This window comes from Olea europaea, chromosome 11, assembly GCF_002742605.1.
Source record: "Olea europaea var. sylvestris chromosome 11, O_europaea_v1, whole genome shotgun sequence".
In the NCBI taxonomy this organism is placed as follows: Eukaryota; Viridiplantae; Streptophyta; class Magnoliopsida; order Lamiales; family Oleaceae; genus Olea; species Olea europaea.
The window spans coordinates 33,855,404-33,874,890 of NC_036247.1; the positions used below are offsets into that span (position 1 = coordinate 33,855,404).

The following is a 19,487-nucleotide window of genomic DNA, read 5'->3' on the forward strand; positions in this document are numbered from 1 at the left end:
AAAAAAAAAACGTATTCTTGTGTTAAATAATATCTGGTGCTAGGCCTGTATCTGGTAAAAATGTAGTAAAATACATTTCCTAATCCTCACTGATAAAGACGTTCACTTCTTAAAATACGGATATCAGCAATAGATCATTTCATGGCAGTTCTGTCCATCACTTTCCTATTCATTCACAAGAACAGTGCAATAAGAATTATCCAGAAATTCACAAAAAATCGATTAGAAACAATCAAAATCATTGGGAAAAAAACAAAACAAAAGAACAAACAAACAAGTAACTATGTCTAGTTTTATTCTGTTTCTAAAAAATTTACAAGATAGAGTGAACTTACTTTGGACTTAGCTTTATCAGGGTCATCAAGACAACTCCCAAGAATCTCGGCAAATAGTGCAATAAGAATTATCCAGAAATTCACAAAAAATCGATTAGAAACAATCAAAATCATTGGGAAAAAAACAAAACAAAAGAACAAACAAACAAGTAACTATGTCTAGTTTTATTCTGTTTATAAAAAATTTACAAGATAGAGTGAACTTACTTTGGACTTAGCTTTATCAGGGTCATCAAGACAACTCCCAAGAATCTCGGCAAATTCAGGGTCTCTATCATAATCCTTCTCTTTCTCTTCTCTATCTATAAATCCTTTGCCTCTCAAAAACCCACTTTCATCCTCATCCTCGTAATCATCGCCATCATCGGTGTCAAATTTGCTAATTTTAACTATACTTCGCAAATTCCTGGTTCTGGCTGTAGTAACATGTGAGTATAGCTTATACGGAAACTGGGTATAAATTTGATGTTTGGCACTTAGGACTGTAGAATAATGATTTGATTGGCTTGAAATTGGTGGATGAGAATGAAGTAATACTTGAAGATTTGGTGTAGTGGAGTGTAGGAGAGACATTGGATGTGAAAGGGTTTATAGAGTTTAGGATGGACGGCTTGTTTCAGCCAGAACTTGAAAATAATGGGGGTGAGAAACCAGAGAAAATGGGAATTGGGGACTGCTTATAGTTGTAGATTTCAGATCAACATCAAAATTTCAAGAGGAGGAGTGAAGAAACGCAGATTTCAAGTTAAATACCCGAGGAATTGTTGGGTGAAGTGGCAATTTTTTTTTTTTTTTTTTTTTTAATTTTTTTACCACCATCATCAGTGTCAAATTTGCTAATTTTAACTGTACTTCGCAAATTCCTGGTTCTGGCTGTAGTAACATGTGAGTATAGCTTATACGGAAACTGGGTATAAATTTGATGTTTGGCACTTAGGAATGTAGAATAATGATTTGATTGGCTTGAAATTGGTGGATGAGAATGAAGTAATACTTGAAGATTTGGTGTAGTGGAGTGTAGGAGAGACATTGGATGTGAAAGGGTTATAGAGTTTAGGATAAACGGCTTGTTTCAGCCAGAACTTGAAAATAATGTGGGTGAGAAACCAGAGAAAATGGGAATTGGGGACTGCTTATAGTTGTAGATTTCAGATCAACATCAAAATTTCAAGAGAAGGATTGAAGAAACGCAGATTTCAAGTTAAATACCCGAGGAATTGTTGGGTGAAGTGGCAAATTATTATTATTTTTATTTTTTATTTTTTTTTATTTTTTATTTTTTTTTTGTAAATTTGCTTCCTTTTGCTTTAACATTTCAACTTGGATTGAACTAGCTGTACGATCATTTTGTACGCGACCCTAGATAATCTGTGAAGAATCGTGCTACAAATACAAAAATTTTTGATAAAATAAAATAAAATACAAACATCACATGACGTGTCATTATTGGAAGATGAAAAAAAAAAATACAGTCTACTTAAATTTTGCCACATCAGTTTCGATATAAATTCTGTTAAATTTTTTCTATACTTATGGCTTTAATTGATGTGTAAAAACTGTGGGTCAAACTAGTTGCTACATCATAGGATATCAACAAAGATGTCAATCAAGATGTATATGTAGCCTGATTATTTCAACTTTATCATTTTTTTGGTATTTAGCCATTGTTTGGTGGAGGATTAAAATCAGATTTTTAGTATATTTCGATAAAAATTGATAAATATATTATTAAAAAGTTGTGAATCCATGAAATATATGATTAAAATTAATGAAATTCATGGTTAAAATTAATTGTTGATTTAAATTAAAAATTTTAATTTTAACTTCTAACAAACAAGGTCTTAATTAGAGAGACAATCCCAACTTAGTGAGTGGGTGGGGGGAACCAAATTCCCAATCTCACTCAAAAAATAAGTTTGTATATTTCCATTTTACCCTTCAATGTGTTGAGTTAACTATAAAGGTGCTTGGGAGTTTTGGTTAATGGTTATGTAGTTTTTTAGTATAGTTACGAAAGGTTTTGTGTGATTTTTAACCGCAATTTTTAAAGTAGTTCAATCTATGTAGTCCCTATCACCATTGCCTTCATCGCCACCATCACCTCCAACACCTCCACCTGCACCACCAGCAAAAACAATCACAAACCCCCAACAACACTAAAATATGGAAACTACCACCACCACTCCAACAACGCAAAACGAAAACAGCATTACCTTCGTTGTAGATCCACCGCCGCTGGCACCAACGACCTGTAGCACCACATCACCACCAAATTGTAGTAGTGCCCCTTCAGTGTGAAGCACAGCATTGCAGCGATGGTTGGTGTCGTCCATGTCTCCACCCTCGTCCACGAAGCACAGTGTTGAAGCAACGATTGGTGATATAATAGGATCATATTCCCTAATCTCACCACGATTACCTTGTAGAACAAGGTAATGAAGGACATGGCGAAATAGATATTTTGCCATTGGTAAAGCAAAGCTAGCATCATTGCGGCATTCCAAGCCATGAAACGGAAGTTAGGAAAGTCTTGTGGGCAGATGGCATAGGGAGCCGGCAGCATAACCAAGCGCAGCTCAAGCTAGAGTCAACCCCATAATCCAGGTAGCCTTCGCCCATCTATCTGAGGAGCTCCCCATGAGAGATGAAGCAACAGCTCATGGGATCATATTTCAAAAACCACCACTAGCTATAAAGGGCCTGTTCGGTAATGATTATGAGAATCAATTTTTTGAACGATTGAAAGAAAAATGGATCCTACTTGTGCTGAAAAAGTAAAAAAATGACGGCTAAAATAGTAAAATAACAATAAAAAAATTGATTTTTTTTGGTGAAAAATTGCTACCAAATGAGGGCAAAGTTCAATATAATCTCAAGTCATGAAATCGAATCCAAAAATACAATGCTATTTATTCCTTCAATACATGACAAACTTCATCAGACATTATAAATTAATGGCGACCCTAAGACGATATGAAACAATCCAAATATGATGGCGACTAAAACACTAGTTCAGCTCCTCTTCAAGCAATGCTATAAAAAGAATTTCGAATATGTCTCATCAATCCAATATATGGGATGTCCCTTGATCAACATGGTTAATGACCGCCCTAATGATTCCAGACAAAAAGAAACCTTTCAAATATGCATAAGAGCCCGGGATATTGTCTGGCTAAAAACTAGGTAATTTTTTCTTATCTATCTGAATCCATCGACCACGATGAATTACAGGGGCCCAAATTTAACTCAAGAAGCGGCCTCAACCGATCATTTTGCCCTGGCAACAAAAGTTTCTGCCACCAAGATGGGAAAAGCAAAAGTTGCATCACAGTGAACCTAGTTTGTCAATAAAAAAAATAAGGAACGATGTTTGAGAACAGCACAGCATATTGATGAAATTGGAGAATAAAGAAACAGAGTCAAACCTTATTTGTCTTAGCAGAACCTCGAATTTTGCCCCAAGACACAGCTTCGTTGGGTCGGGCACCAGAATTTCTTCCATCGAACTCTTGTGCCATGTTGATAAATAAGCATAATCCGCACAATTGCGCATCATATTTGCATTGCATATATGATGCTTGGGCAGCCCCCCTTCAAGAATTACCATTCCAGTCTTCCTGAGACCAGCATGGACTGCCTCGCCATTCATTGCCCTAATATCTGTTTATAAAGCTGTTTGTGTCCGTTATTCTACAGGTTTTACGAATTAGCATGAGATTACGGTGAAGATCTTTTACCTTGCACGATGTCAATGACTAGACCAGGCTCCTCTTTACAGGAATGGAAGTATAACATATCACCCGGTGAACCATCTGTTTAGCCAGGGCAGAATATGGGAATTTCGTTCTGCAAATAGAAAATACAAGATTGATAAATCATAGAAACTCAACAACTAAACACAGAGTCTTTCTTCACAATAAATTTGGGGTTGGCTAAAATAAATTATTTTTTACTATGTTCAGTTTATTGTTCATTGCTGCTAGTTTTGGTCCACCATCTTCTACAGTGTTCTACCAAGATGGCTTCACTCTTACGAGCGGAAGCCATCCACCTAAGTCTCCCATTCCTTAATGAATTGAGCTCAATTGGATTCACCTCCCCATTTTGGCATATATTATAATATTATCCATCTGGGGACAACTACGGTTCAAAAATCGGCTTTAACATTTCAACTTGGATTGAACTAACTGTACGATCATTTTGCACGCGACCCTAGATAATGTGTAAAGAATCGTGCTACAAATACAATTTTTTTTGAAAAAAACAATACAACCATCACATGGCGTGTCATTATTGGGAGATGGAAAAAAAAAAAAAAATTCTACTTAAATTTTGCCACATCAATTTCGATACAAATTCTGTTAAATTTTTTTTATACTTATGGCTTTAATTGATGTGTAAAAACTGTGGGTCAAACTAGTTGCCACATCATAGGATATCAACAAAGATGTCAATCAAAATGTACATGTAGATAGGTTATTTCAACTTTATCATTTTTTCTATATTTAGCCATTGTTTGGTGGAGGATTAAAATCAAAATTTTAGTATATTTCGATAAAAATTAATAAAATATATGATTAAAAAGTTGTGAATCCATAAAATATATGATTAAAATTAATGAAATTCGTGGTTAAAATTAACTATTAATTTAAATTAAAAATTTTAATTTTAACTTCTAACAAACAAGGTCTTAATTAGAGAGACAATCCTAACTTAGTGAGTGGGTGGGGGGAACCAAATTCCCAATCTCACTCAAAAAATAAGTTTGTATATTTCCATTTTACCCTTCAATGTGTTGAGTTAACTATAAAGGTGCTTGGGAGTTTTGGATAATGGTTATGTAGTTTTTTAGTATAGTTACGAAAGGTTTTGTGTGATTCTTAATCGCAATTTTTAAAATAGTTCAATCTTATGTATGTAAGTCCCTATCACCATTGCTTTCATCGCCACCGTCACCTACAACACCTCCACCTACAACACCAGCAAAAACAAATGATAAACCCCCCAACAACACTAAAATATGTAAAATACCACCACCACCATTGGCACCGATGACCTATAGCACAACCATCACCACCAAATTGTAGTAGTGCCCCTTCTGCGTGAAGCACAGCATTGCAGCGATGGTTGGTGTTGTCCATGTCTCCGCCCTCGTCCACGAAGCACAGTGTTGTAGCGACGATTGGTGATATAATAGGATCATATTCCCTAATCTCACCACGATTACCTTGTAGAACAAGGTAATGAAGGACAGGACGGACTACATATTTTGTCATTGGTAAAGCAAAGCTAGCGTCATTGCTGCATTCCAAGCCATGAAACGGAAGTTAGGAAAGTCTTGTGGGCAGATGGCATAGGGAGCCGGCAGCATAACCAAGCGCAGCTCAAGCTAGAGTCAACCCCATAATCCAGGTAGCCTTCCCCAATCTATTTGAGGAGAATCTATTTGAGGAGCTCCCCATGAGAGATGAAGCAACAGCTTGTGGGATCATATTTCAAAAACCACCACCAGTTATAAAGGACATATGTTCGGTAATGATTATGAGAATCGATTTTTTGACCGTTAGAGAGAAAAGTGGATCCTACCTGTGATTGAAAAAGTAAAAAATGACGGCTAGAATAGTAAAATAACAATAAAAAAATTGATTTTTCTTTTTTTTTTCTTTTTTTTTTTGTGAAAAATTGTTACCAAACGAGGGCAAAGTTCAATATAATAGTAAGATTTCTCAAGTCATGAAATCGAATCCAAAAATACAATGCTAGTTATTTCTTCAATACATGACAAACATCATCAGACATTATAAAGACGATATGAAACAATCCAAATATGATGATGACTAAAACACTAGTTCAGCTCCTCTTCAAGCAATGCTATAAAAAGAATTTCGAATATGTCTCATCAATCCAATATATGGGATGTCCGTTGATCAACATGGTTAATGACCGCCCCAATGATTCCGGACAAAAAGAAACCTTTCAAATATGCAAAAGAGCCCGGGATATTGTCTGGCTAAAAACATGGTTAATTTCTTCTTATCTATCTGAATCCATCGACCAAGATGAATTACAGGGGCCCAAATTTAACTCAAGAAGCGGCCTCAACAGATCATTTTGCGCTGGCAACAAAAGTTTCTGCCACCAAGATGGGAAAAGCAAAAGTTGCATCACAGTGAACCTAGTTTGTCAATAAAAAATAAGGAACGATGTTTGAGAACTGCACAGCATATTGATGAAATTGGAGAATAAAGAAACAAAGAGTCAAACCTTATTTGTCTTAGCAGAACCTCGAATTTTGCCCCAGGACACAGCTTCGTTGGGTCGGGCACCAGAATTTCTTCCATCGAACTCTTGTGCCATGTTGATAAATAAGCATAATCCGCACAATTGTGCATCATATTTGCATTGCATATATGATGCTTGGGCAGCCCCCCTTCAAGAATTACCATTCCAGTCTTCCTGAGACCAGCATGGACTGCCTCGCCATTCATTGCCCTAATAAAGTTCTGCAAATAGAAAATACAAGATTGATAAATCATAGAAACTCAACAACTAAACACAGTCTCTTTCTTCACAATAAATTTGGGGTTGGCTAAAATAAATTATCTTTTACTATGTTCAGTTTATTGTTCATTGCTGCTAGTTTTGGTCCACCATCTTCTACAGTGTTCTACCAAGATGGCTTCACTCTTACGAGCGGAAGCCATCCACCTAAGTCTCCCATTCCTTAATTAATTGAGCTCAATTGGATTCACCTCCCCATTTTGGCATATATTATAATATTATCCATCTGGGGACAACTACGGTTCAAAAATCGATAATACATCAACACACATAAAATTGTTGGGAACATAGAAAACACAAAACTAAAATTATGATATTGTGTAATGATGGCTTTACTAAAATTGGCATATTCTCGTAACCAAGTCCTAACAAACTCTTAAAGGATGCAGATAGCATAACATGCACGAGTGACCAAGATGCAATTCTTTTGTTAAGAGTATCTCCAAGAGACTTTAAATACAAAATGTTCTTTATTTTAGAGAGAAAAAATACTTAAAAATGAGCTCCAAGAGACTTCATTTTAACTTTTTAAAAAAGAGAGTGAGTTCGGCTATCCAAATTTAGGGCCAAACTCACATATTTCAATACTCTACTTCTTAAGCTATTCAAACACATTTTAATTGATTGATGTAAAACATTATGTTAAATAAAATAGGAAGAGAAATCAATAAATGTTTATAGAGAAAAAATCATATGTTTCAATACTCTACTTTTTAAACTATTCAAACACATTTAAATTGATTGGTGTAAAAACTTATTTTAAATAAAATACAAAAAGAAATCAATAAATGTTTCTTGAGAAAAACAAAATGAAGAGCCAAAATAGAGTGTATAAAATTTTGACCCTCTAAATTCAAGGATGTTCTCTATAATACATAAGATACTTTTTATAAATAAAGAGTCTCTTGGAAATGCTCTAAATGATGTAGTTATGCAAGAGAGCACATCAAAAGAAGATCAAGTATTATTACTAATTTACTAGCAAAAGCCAGCTTTTGAGTATTTGCCTCGCTCAAGTACTTATGACTTAATTAAAATAGTTATTCGTCTAATTAAGCCTGTTAGTAAAGGATTATTAAATCGAAGAAGAGCAAATGAGGCTGATCTTTTAAAGGCTTCATTCAGATTCATGTTTTGCTAAAGACAAAATGGATATACGTGTTCTACTAGACTGGGCCAGAGTTTGTGCTTCTCTATTGTTGGTACAAACTATTAAATATACCTGAGATAATATGTCCTACAAAACTAAAAGGTGGAAAAGTGCAATGGGCTGAATAGCATATAATTGCTTGTGTAAAGAAGTTTTAGTCAGTGTTCAGATTTACGCCGTGGCGTTAATAAAAACAAACCAATTTCTCTTCTTCAAAGTTAAAAAACTCGTTTATAGTTGTGAGACTACTTAAAGCATATCTGATTCCTTCAGAGTATACCTTGGTAACCAATGCCTAGAATAGCATCAAGCCAGGGATATGAGAGCAATATAAACATGCCAGCATGTAATTTCCAGTGCCACAAACATTATTGTCATCCAGCCATTAACATACCATCAGAATCTTTATTAGAGCATCAAATAAAAGCATACCTTGTATGCCCAGTACAAGTATGAACTCTCATTGTTGATTTCTTTACCCAATCAGGAAATCACTTTAGATGGAGTCCACAGCATATTCTGGGAATTGGAAAATAGGGACGATAAAATTAGACACTCTTTCTACCTCCTGGGCATGATTGAGATCCCAAAAAGAAAAAGAAAAGTAGAAAAACAAAGAATAAGTAGAGCATGGAAAGGAAAACGCAAAAAATATGAAAATAAGAAAACAAATTGAGACACTCCATCCAGAAAAGCATGTATAGCCTAGCATTCTGTCAAAATCCATAGAGAATGCAAAAATATGAAAATGAGAAAATAAAGTGAACACTCCATCCAGAAAAGCATGCATATGCAGAAAATGAGGAAATAGAAAGTAAAATGTTACACTTTTGTGTGATATCCAAAGCTTGACTAAAATTTTTTTCTATAACCCAGATTCACTTGGACAATGCAGACAGTACTCATTTTCTTTTCTTCTCTAAATTAGAAACTATTTATATATGAAAGACAAACATATATTATATTTATATCAAGCTGTTGCTTTATCATTTCGTTTTATCTAAAATGTTCATAAAGTGCAACAAGCTAATGGAAGCATAATTCCTTAAACATAAGAGTTTATAAATTTTCACCTTTTCTTGATCTATAATACGAATATAGACAGAAATAATAAGCATGACTGCCGAGATCTGTGATGAAAATCGATACAAACATTTGATCAGTAAACATAACGGATCATTATGTCAAATATAAATACAAATCACATTTTGCATGCATCTAGGTCTAGCTTAGGTGACAACAAAATCAATGCAAAAATACAAGTAAAAACAATCCCTCAAAGTCCAGCCTACTAATTTTTATCTACAAATTATCTTGTTTGACTCCACTCCAAAATCTGTCTAATAGCTAAATTTTGCAACTAAACAGCCTTCCATCAAAAAAGTTACAGAAGATAGTTTCAAAAAAAATAGAAATGCAGAGAGTAATTACTATGCTACAGACAATCAGAATTTGAAAAAGAAATACCATTGAAGTTTGTTCACCAAACCAATGTGGTTCAATCCTTTTGAGCGTAGAACAGCTCCAGGAAGAGAAATTTCACCTTTTTGTGTGGGAGCAAGGCATTTACAAGGTCCTCCTCCACACCACCTGCTGTCATTACCACTACATCAACTTGAAGAGAAATGCAAAATTTTACAATGATCCATCACTTAAATGTTGCATCTTAATTCCAGAATGATGCAAATTGAATCTAAATTCTTGTAATGCGTGATGTATCTTACTAATCATCGATTCACAAAAATAATTGGAATAAATATTGGTAATTTCTACAAATGTTAGGGATGGATAAAACAACGACAACAAACAAAGTCTTAAGCCGAATTGACTACATGGATCCTATTTCGCCAGTGCTTATTACTAAATATACTGGAATCTTATCTCCCAAAGTTTTATCTCAAGATTTAACCCCTTCTATATATAATCAATTGTAAATATTCCATTAATGAATAACATACACTAAGGAACCTAACCTCAGGTTGAGTATGCCCCATAGACTCATCCATGACTCAAGCGAAAAGATAGGCACTTAAGGCAGAACCTTGATGCATGTCTATATCGATAGGGAATTCCCTACTACAGCCAAAAGAATAAAACACAAAACTTGTTCAATGAGACAAATAAAAAAAAAAAAAAATTCTTTTTTTTCTTTTTGTGTTTTTATCATGTGAACCATGACAATTCCAGTTTCTAAATTTCTATAGCAAATCCGACCTACAACCCATAGCATTATTTATCTCAAACACAATAAGAACAAATGTCTAATATCACAATCGAATTTGAAATTAGTTTTCAATCATTCCAAAAAACATGTAGAGTAAAATATCAATTGAATACTAATATTGCACATCACTCACCATGCGATGCTGGACAAGATACAGGATTATGTCTCGGACACCTGAAGAAATCAGATTGGATGTGAAACCAAGAAACACTTTGCAATTAACAGACTTTCTGTAAGTTGGGTCACTCTCCTCTTCACTGCATTCTTCTGTCAGATTCTCATCTGAAAGCCTCCAATCTAGCTTCAACCACAATAAATCCATAACAGTTAGTCATAAGAATACTTTAAAATCCATAAACTTATAATACTCAGGGTAAAATACTCCAAAATTCCCGAAGTAAAAATGTAAAATTTATAATCCTTAAAATCTATGGTATTTTGATATTGCATTTAACATATTATTCTATCTTCAAACCCAGCAAAGCCCCAAAAGAAAACGACTTTTGGGAGGTCTTCAAGAATGAAAAAAAATCCATTTCAAGGCGTGTCAACTCATACTCCCAAATCCCATTTTAATTACTAATAACTGATTATGTAAAAGTGTAGACAAATAAATGTTGGAAAAAATTGCCTGAGTGGCTAACTTTGATACAAAATTTGAGTGGACCCAATTCGCTATTTTGGAAGTTAACGATTGATTCGTGTTCTCTTTCATGAGAACATTGAAATCATGTATTTACTTGCCGGTAATGATATGTTTGGGTGAATGAAAAATTGGAGCTCAAAGTGTGCCAATTGAAAGAAATTTATATTGTTGGAGGGAAATCATTTAAGGTCTACCCCACGTAGGAAAATTATGGAAACAAATACCACCTTAAATAGGATTATACTTTGGAATGGTGTGATCATGTGTAATATAAAGACTCTCTCTACGTGCACACGCAGGGGGCCAAATCGAATTGAAATAAGTTTTGGATGTGAAAATTGACCCCTTAGAAGAGCTTATGATTTGCTAATTTTTTTCTTCCAACTGACCGTTTGAATTCCAAAACTGTTAAAACTCCTATATTCATTGTCATTATATTCGGGTTAATGGCATTCATGGTGTTGAGCCTCTAAATATAATCCGATTTCTAGCAATTCTACACAAGAAGAAAAAGAAGAGAAAAACAAACACTGCACACAATTTTTCTACATAATTTACAGAACGTAGTTCTGCATAAATTTTCATACATATACAGTCTCATTTTGTCTAAGAATTGGTTGGTGATATTGTTCAACACAAATTTTGTTCGTTAGAGTAGAATTTGAGGTGCTCAAATTCTACTATTCATCCGCTGCATCCTGGAAGGCAGAGGTCCAATTTAATCCTCAAGCACTTACGTTGAGGGGTGCGAATATATTTTAAGGAAACTGTGTTCACACGAGCCTCGGTTAAAATTTTCTTGGCTTTGGCTAATTAGTTTACTTGTTCTATTTACTAAAAATTAATCTACTTATTTGGCTAACTAGATTAATTTGTTAGTTTTATTGCAAATTAATCTGCCATATTTTGTCAAGTTCATTGAATATATGGTATATGCAATCCCGGTATATGCATATACGATAAGCTACTGAATATGTTGTAAATCCAGTAAGCTATTGCATATACGATATACTGTTGCAAATACGGTAAGTTGTTACAAATACGATAAACTACATATACGGTATGCTCTTACAAATACAATAAACTACACATACGGTAAGCTGCAAATACGGTTTATGAAAATCCGATATCTAAATTGCATATATAGTATGTGTTAATCCGGTATTCATTCTCAACCATTCCATCCGGTACATTTAATCCAACAATAAAAAGAACTAAAATAGTTCAAACAAGAAAGTACTTACCATTTCATTAACGAGTTGAATGGCATCACCAAGATTGGAGGCCTAGAAGCCAATTGACACCATGGACTTGAGAATCTCATGATAGTCAACTCCCTTGTTGAAATCGTAGCCCTAGATTGTTGTGCAAATTTCATCAGGCAAATCAGAGTGCTTGAACACCGAGGATCGTATAGAGTCCAAGAGATTGTCCTTCATGGCTTCTATAGTAGTTGACAAATAGCAGTTACGGGCAGAGGCAGATTCAGTAAATAAGGACACGGGGACTGAAATCTAATAAAGTCTCCTTCACTTAATTGTTTAACAGCGTTCCCAAGCATAAATATTGGACAAGTATTAACTAGTTTCCAAAGAGAATTTAAAGTACAACGAAACAAGCTTCTTCAAGAGTTTAATTTCAAGTTCCAAAGAAAAAGGATGTAATTTCACCCATTATTTGGCGTTTGTCCTTGGGTTATCTCAATACAAAAATGAAACAACATACTCACCACGATCCCTGTACATCACAATTCAAAAAGAAAAGGATGTCTATGTTTGTCCCTAGGTCATGTTAACACCAAAATGAATATTATACCATTTAAAAATTGGCCCTTATCCCGTCTTCCCCAATTCGCAAAATGACAAGATTCCAAAAGCATCAAAGATTCAAAATTCCATATGCTGTCCTACCATTTCCCTAGTTCACTCATCTCAATAAAACCTCATTCGTGCATTTTTCCAGTTCACTTGTGGATTGATTACGTTTTAATTAGTATAAATTAAACCACAGTACAGAGATCAATTTGAAATAGAAGGAATACTATCCAAAGATGTCATTAGTTAGCTTTATCTTTCGACTCCAAAAACATAATTCAAAAGGAATTGAAAATTCTGGAAATCATAATTAGGAACAATCATATACTGGAATTTAGTTCGACTATTATATCAAAAGGATATATAATATAAGACTAACAAAATCAAGTAGAAGTCACATCACATCTTTAACAACCCTATCATAGAAAATAACACTGACGTATAGTTCAACAGCCACATATCATTCCTGACCTTTAAATATTAGCCATTTCCCCTTCTTTTCCAGATTTCAAAATGAATCGCCTCTAAATGCATAAAAAAATTCAAAATTCGAAACCACATTCAGCATTAAAAAAAAAAAAAAAAAAAAAAACCCCCCAATTAAAAAAAAAATAAATCTTACACGAGCCTATCTTGGAACAATGGAGAAGCAGATTCCTAGAAATTGAGCCTATCTTACACACAATTGAGGGCTGGTATATTGTATGCTGCAGTGTCGGTCCTGTAATTTTGAGGGTTTGAGGTGAAGTTCATAAATTAGGCCCCCAAAATCATAGCATGTATGTGAAATCTATAAGTATATTATGAAACCAACTAGTAACTTAAGACTTAACACTAAAACAAAAAGCAATTGAAACTTGGGATGATCAAGAGACTAGAACTATAACTTCTACGACCATCAAGGTACACACTCATCATGTTCCTGAATTTTCTATGTTGAATAAAAATTGATAATTCCTTCATCTACAAAGAAGCCTTTCTTCCAATCCTCGTCTAGTAATCGGTATGATCTTTTTATCTTGAGTAGCTCAATGAAGGCCAAAATCTTGTCAAAAGTTAACCTAAGAAGCTTTGGCTTCAAGTTTCAAAAAAATATCATATTGCTCGTCTTTTTGACATATCAATATATGTGATATCTTTTGACTTTCTTTTCCATTTCCTAGGGTCAAGTTGATTAAGCCAAAATGGGGTTAAGATGTAATATTCTTTATTATGATTCCTTGTGAATCCACTGAATGACCTGATCCTACCTTGGTAAATTCTATAGTTTGTTCCAATGGGAACTAATCTGATCCATATAACCTAATCCTAGTTCGGTATATTGAGAGGATATTTCAATTTTGTGTAGCTTTATTCAAAATACAAAATCAGGATCAAGCGTGTATCACAGTAGCATTGGTTTCAAGAAAATCATACTTTCTTGTCTTTTCAATTGATCGATAAGACAACTCAAAGACTTTCTTTTCCTTTTCCAAGTGCAGATTTTAATTTCAGCAAGCTATACTAGGGTTAAGTAAGATATAATATTCATCATTATTACTCCTCGTGAATCCAGATGAATGGTCTGATCCCATTTTGATAAATTACTAGGAAATGAAGTGAACAATTCAAGTCTTAGAACTTACAAATTACAGCTTCAAGAATATAGAAATTTGTTTTTAAAAAAAGGCTCATCAGAAAAATAATAGTTTCAATCAAGAATACGAGGGAAAGAATAAATAACACATTACACATATGATCAATAACCATGGAGAATCTAGCTATGAGTATGGAAGTTCTACAGGAATCACTAAATTAGATAAATCCCTAAACCAGAATTAATGACAACAACCATTAGATAAATCCATAATTAGAATTAATCACACCAACCAGTAGGCATTAGATAAATCCCTAAATCAGAAAACACAATTAAATACTGGAATTCCTAAATTAATATTGCTTCTTCCGAGCTCATTACAATGATACAGCAGATGGGTTGAGGAAATCATATAGAATATAATTTTCCATTTTGTGAGTCAAACTGGTTTTAATCTATATTGTTTGCTTAGGTTCAACTAATACATAAAACAAACCAATTACTCTGACGATTTAGTAGACAATCTGCCCAAGCCAGCTCACAAATTTTAAGTTTTTGCTCTAAGATGCGGAATTAATGGTCTCAATTATACTAAATCCCAATGACTGCACCAACAAAATTTAGTTTCTTAGTGAGCAAAAACGACAAATTGTTGAACCCCACATGCATAATTTGATGCCCCAAAATAAGTAACCACTTATTGAATACAAAAATAAATAAATAAAATAAAATAAAATAAAATAAAAAAGTCCAATCTTGGATGTGATTGTTCAAAAGAAAAACAATTTCTTATTGCTAAGAAATGATAATAACGAATTGCAGGACCAGAAGCTGTACAAATAATGGAGAATCTTGCAGTTTTATTTGATACTTTTGTACTAATCAGGCAGTCAAAGCTTCACTCTTGCAACCAATTTTGTCCTCATCGAGAGACCTACACCCCCAATAATTTCCATTGCACTGATTAAGACAACAATCTAAGCTTGTTCTCAATAAATTTGAGTCGACCACATAAACGTATTGTGTACACCAGTACAAATGGCTAATAGTCAATTATGAAATCCCAGAGAATGAACAAAGATGACGAATCTTGAACGTTCTACTGATCGTTGGCTGTCAGGAAGAGTCACACGTGAGACGTAAAATTCTTTATTTCCAAAGAATAAGTACAGTCACAAGGCTTCTCCAAATGACTTTCTGGCAAAATGTCGTTATTCATTTTTTGAATTTAATTTTAACCATGCTAAGAATCAAGATTAACAAAATTATAAATTGATAAATTGAATTCATACATACGAAAGTCATTATTGATATAAATAATAGCAGTCACATCTTTCCCTCATTCTCTTCACAAAAGTGTTGGCTATCAATGGGACAAGTCAATAAAAATATATGGAAAGGAGATAGTATCTAGGGATGTCAATTGGGCCGAGCCGGCTCGCGGCTCTCCTGCTCGGCTTGTCAAAGCTCGGCTCGTGGGCTACTTGAGCTCGAGCCAAGCGGGGGGTCGCGTCCAACGAGCCGAGCCCGCTCGGCTCATCAAGCTCAACGAGCGGCTCGTGGGCTGAGCTCACGAGCCGAGCCCACGAGTCGACTTGTCCAAAAAAGTGGAAAAATTTAAAATTTTATCAATAAAATTTGAAAAATTTGCAAAAAAAAGTAAAAATAAAAATAAAAATTCACGAGCTCGAGAGCCGCTCGTGGCTCGGCTCGGCCGGCCCACGAGCTCATGGCTCTTGAGTACACGAGCTCGTGGGCCGAGCTCGGCTCGCCACGAGCCCGAGCCCACTGCCACCCCTAATGGTATCTAACCTTTATATAGGAATTTATTTAATCATCTTATTATCGACTTAAACCCTAATTAGGGTTTATGCATAATTTCGGCTCACATACTCGAAATTATCATATTATATCAAATAAAGCTCGTAATGTGTAAAAACGGCCCAAATTGATCACTTAATATAATTGACCTAATCATAACGGAAAAATTCATTTCTAAGAGTTTATCTATAGCCTATTTCAAAACTAAGAAAACAAGTTTACAATTTCAAATTCAAATATTATTAAAATTTATTTCTCAAATAATTGATTAAAAAAGTATTTTATTAATTAAACATATTAAAGTCACAAATATATATAATTTGATCACGGCTTATCCAATTAATTGGTTACAAATTATTTCTATGTCACAAATAAAAAAATTTATAGGTCACAAATTATTTGTCGATAACAAATCAAAAATTTCATAGGCCACAATTCATTGATCGATCATAAAATCATAATTTTTATTGGACACGACTCATTTAACGATCACAAATAAAAAATTTTGTTGGTCATAATTCATTGATTGATCACAAAATCAAAGTTTTTATTAGTCACAACTCATTTGTCGATCACAAATCAAAAATTTCACAGGTCACAATTCATTGATTGGTTACAAAATCAAAATTTTTATTGATTACAATCATTTGTTAGTGACAAATTATCAAAATAATTGGTCACAATTAATTTTACAATCACAACTTAATAAATTATGAGTGACAATTACATTTTTTAGGTCACATACTATTAGACACAAATTAACCAATTTATTGGTCAAAAACAACCCCAATCCCATCCCATCTACCCCGACCACCGTCGTCTCACCAAATTGTGCAAAACCACCTCAACAGTAACCACCACATCAACACAAAATCACCACCGTTGTAATCACACCACCACCGATCAAAAAATCACCACCACTGTAAATCACACCACCACCGATCCACACCACCATTGTAATCACCACCGTCAATCCACCACACACCAAACTCAAAACTATCAATCACAGCATCACTACAAAACACCACAAACTCATCAAAAAAAGAAATGTCACAAACCACACAATCAATCTCGGTCGCCGCACATAGCGGCGCTCTTAGATACAAAATCGATGAGGTACATCGTGCGCACTGAACTGTGGTAACGCCACCTCTTGCGAACAGCCACGATCCTTCTTCCCCTTCGATGATTGCATATCAACTATATTGACTAGCTAAAGGCGTCTGGAGCTTAGCATCGACGGTGCTCCGATGACGGCACAGTAGAAAGAAGATGGAATGGTAAGAGAAAGAGGAGACTTAGAAAGAGAACGAGAAGTAAATTTTAGGGTTTGAAAAAATTGGTATAGATTGATTTTAATTTTATATTATTATTATTAAATTTAAATATAGAATTATCATTTAATTATTGTAAAAACAAAGTTTATATCTGGTTTTGAAATTGAAACTTAAAAATTATGGTTTTGTGTAATTTCGTCTAATCATAATGTCATTATGAGCCATACATCTAATTCGTAAAATTTTACAACCGAATGTGAAGCCCATATTTGAAATTATTCCAACATTCTCCCACTTGGGCAAATATTTGATTGTTAAAACAAAACTCTTAACATCCGGGTTAGACTACATAGGTGGTCACAAAAATATAGCTCCAATGACGACACCTTACGTAACATGATCCGGTCCAACAATAGTATTAACATCGAACATGGAAGTCATTACACCGATTAAGTGATGTAAGACCATTCCACAACTATAAATGTCAATATCCTTATCGACATAGATCCCTATCTTCCGACCAATGTGGTATAAACTTAGCTCCAAATGTGATAAAAACTGTACTAATTCATATCGATCATCATAACGTTTCAGATCAAAATGAAGCCACATGTCTCCAAAAGAGACTCATCTTATGTCTTTATCTGCCATATCTCAAGATCTCAATAATATCATAATAAAAAGATATAAGTCAAATGCATGCTCAAAATAGTTCATGGATAAGGAAATATATATTTCATTATTGATAGAAGGGCTGTACTCGAAAATATATGGGTTGCTTACGTACCCCGTAAAGGGATCAAACCCAAAACATAGTTCTTTTACAAAAATAACTCCCACTATCCAAAAATATCAAATGTTTCCACAATACCCATATTAACAATATATGTTTTAAGGACTTTGGAGCGAGTCCCTTAGTCAAAGTATCTGTAATCATTGTCTTTGTATTGATATGTTCTATTTTCGTCTGCCCTTCATTGACTTTGTCTCTAACCACCAAATACTTGATGTCAATATATTTTGACCCACCAGAACTTTTATCATTCTTTGAAAAGGACACTGCTCCACTGTTATTACAATATAGGGTGATTGGTCTTGAGATGGAATCAACAACTTTCAAACCAGAGATGAAATTTCTTAACCAAACGGCTTGGACTGTAGCCATATAACATGCCACAAATTCAACTCGCATAATAGAAAATGCCACTAGATTCTGTTTAGCACTTTTGCAAGAGATAGCACCACCAGCTAATGTAAAAATATAACATGAGATTGATAAATAACCTACCACCTCAAGATGATGTGAACGCTGGAATGTAAACATATAACTTTCAGTTTTCTTCAAATATCTCTTAACTTTCTTAGTTGCTTTCCAATGCTTTTGTCCTGGATTTGGCTGAAATTTACTAAGGACACTGATTGCATAGGTTATATTCGGTCTAGTGCAAACTTGAGCATACATTAAGCTCCCACAGCACTAACATATGGAATCGTTTTTATAGATTCCTTTTCTAGCTCATTCCTTAGACACTGAGTTTTGTTAAACTTATATCCTTTTATGATAAGTACATCACCAGATGCACAGTTCTATATATTAAACCTTTTTAGAACACGTTGTATATAAGTTTTTTGAGAAAGTCCTAGTAAGCCAAGATTTCTATCACGATATATTTCAATGCCAAGCACATATGAAGTTTCTCCAAGATCTTTCATCTCAAACTTAGCAAACAATATTTTCTTTGTCTCATGAAGTAACCCTAAGTTACTACTAACAAGCAAAATATCAACAACTTACAGGATAAGAAAGATAAAATTTCTCTCACTGATTTTGAGATAAAATGCATTGATCAATTGTATTTTCAACAAAATCAAGAGAAGTTACAACCTCTTCAAATTTCAAACACCACTGTCGTGATCCTTGCTTGAAGCCATATAAGGATTTGTTTAACTTGCAAACCAAGTTTTCATTTCTCTTCACAACAAAACTTTCGGATTGTCTCATGTAAACATTTTCAGAAAGATCTTCATTCAAAATGCTATGTACCATGATAATCCAAAAGGAATCTTTCGACGAAACAGGTGA

At 34.2% G+C, this 19,487-nt stretch overlaps 2 protein-coding genes and 1 pseudogene across 3 annotated transcripts in view; all 3 read right to left on the bottom strand.

The window, feature by feature from the left end:
* The window catches only part of LOC111404159, a 5,322-nt gene extending 3,816 nt beyond the window's left edge, over positions 1-1,506 (bottom strand). The window contains exons 1-3 of one of the 2 annotated variants that reach the window (XM_023032922.1): positions 1,167-1,506; positions 588-709; positions 336-380 (exon numbers count right to left, since the gene is read on the bottom strand). In XM_023032922.1, the coding sequence (XP_022888690.1) occupies positions 336-380; positions 588-709; positions 1,167-1,365 (366 nt within the window). In that variant the 5' untranslated portion in view covers positions 1,366-1,506. Of the gene's footprint in view, positions 1-335; positions 381-542; positions 1,062-1,166 lie in introns of those variants that run through there. The other variant, XM_023032923.1, reaches the window with a different exon arrangement.
* A 675-nt stretch (positions 1,507-2,181) lies between these two features.
* LOC111404990 lies at positions 2,182-3,019 on the bottom strand. Its single transcript, XM_023033709.1, has 2 exons — positions 2,549-3,019; positions 2,182-2,451 (listed from the first exon to the last, which is right to left on the bottom strand). The coding sequence occupies exons 1-2, from the start codon at positions 2,801-2,803 to the stop codon at positions 2,395-2,397; spliced, it is 312 nt and encodes a 103-aa protein (XP_022889477.1). The 5' UTR covers positions 2,804-3,019; the 3' UTR covers positions 2,182-2,394.
* Positions 3,020-3,181: 162 nt separating this feature from the next.
* Positions 3,182-10,890, bottom strand: LOC111404160 (annotated as a pseudogene).
* Positions 10,891-19,487: the final 8,597 nt, after the last annotated feature.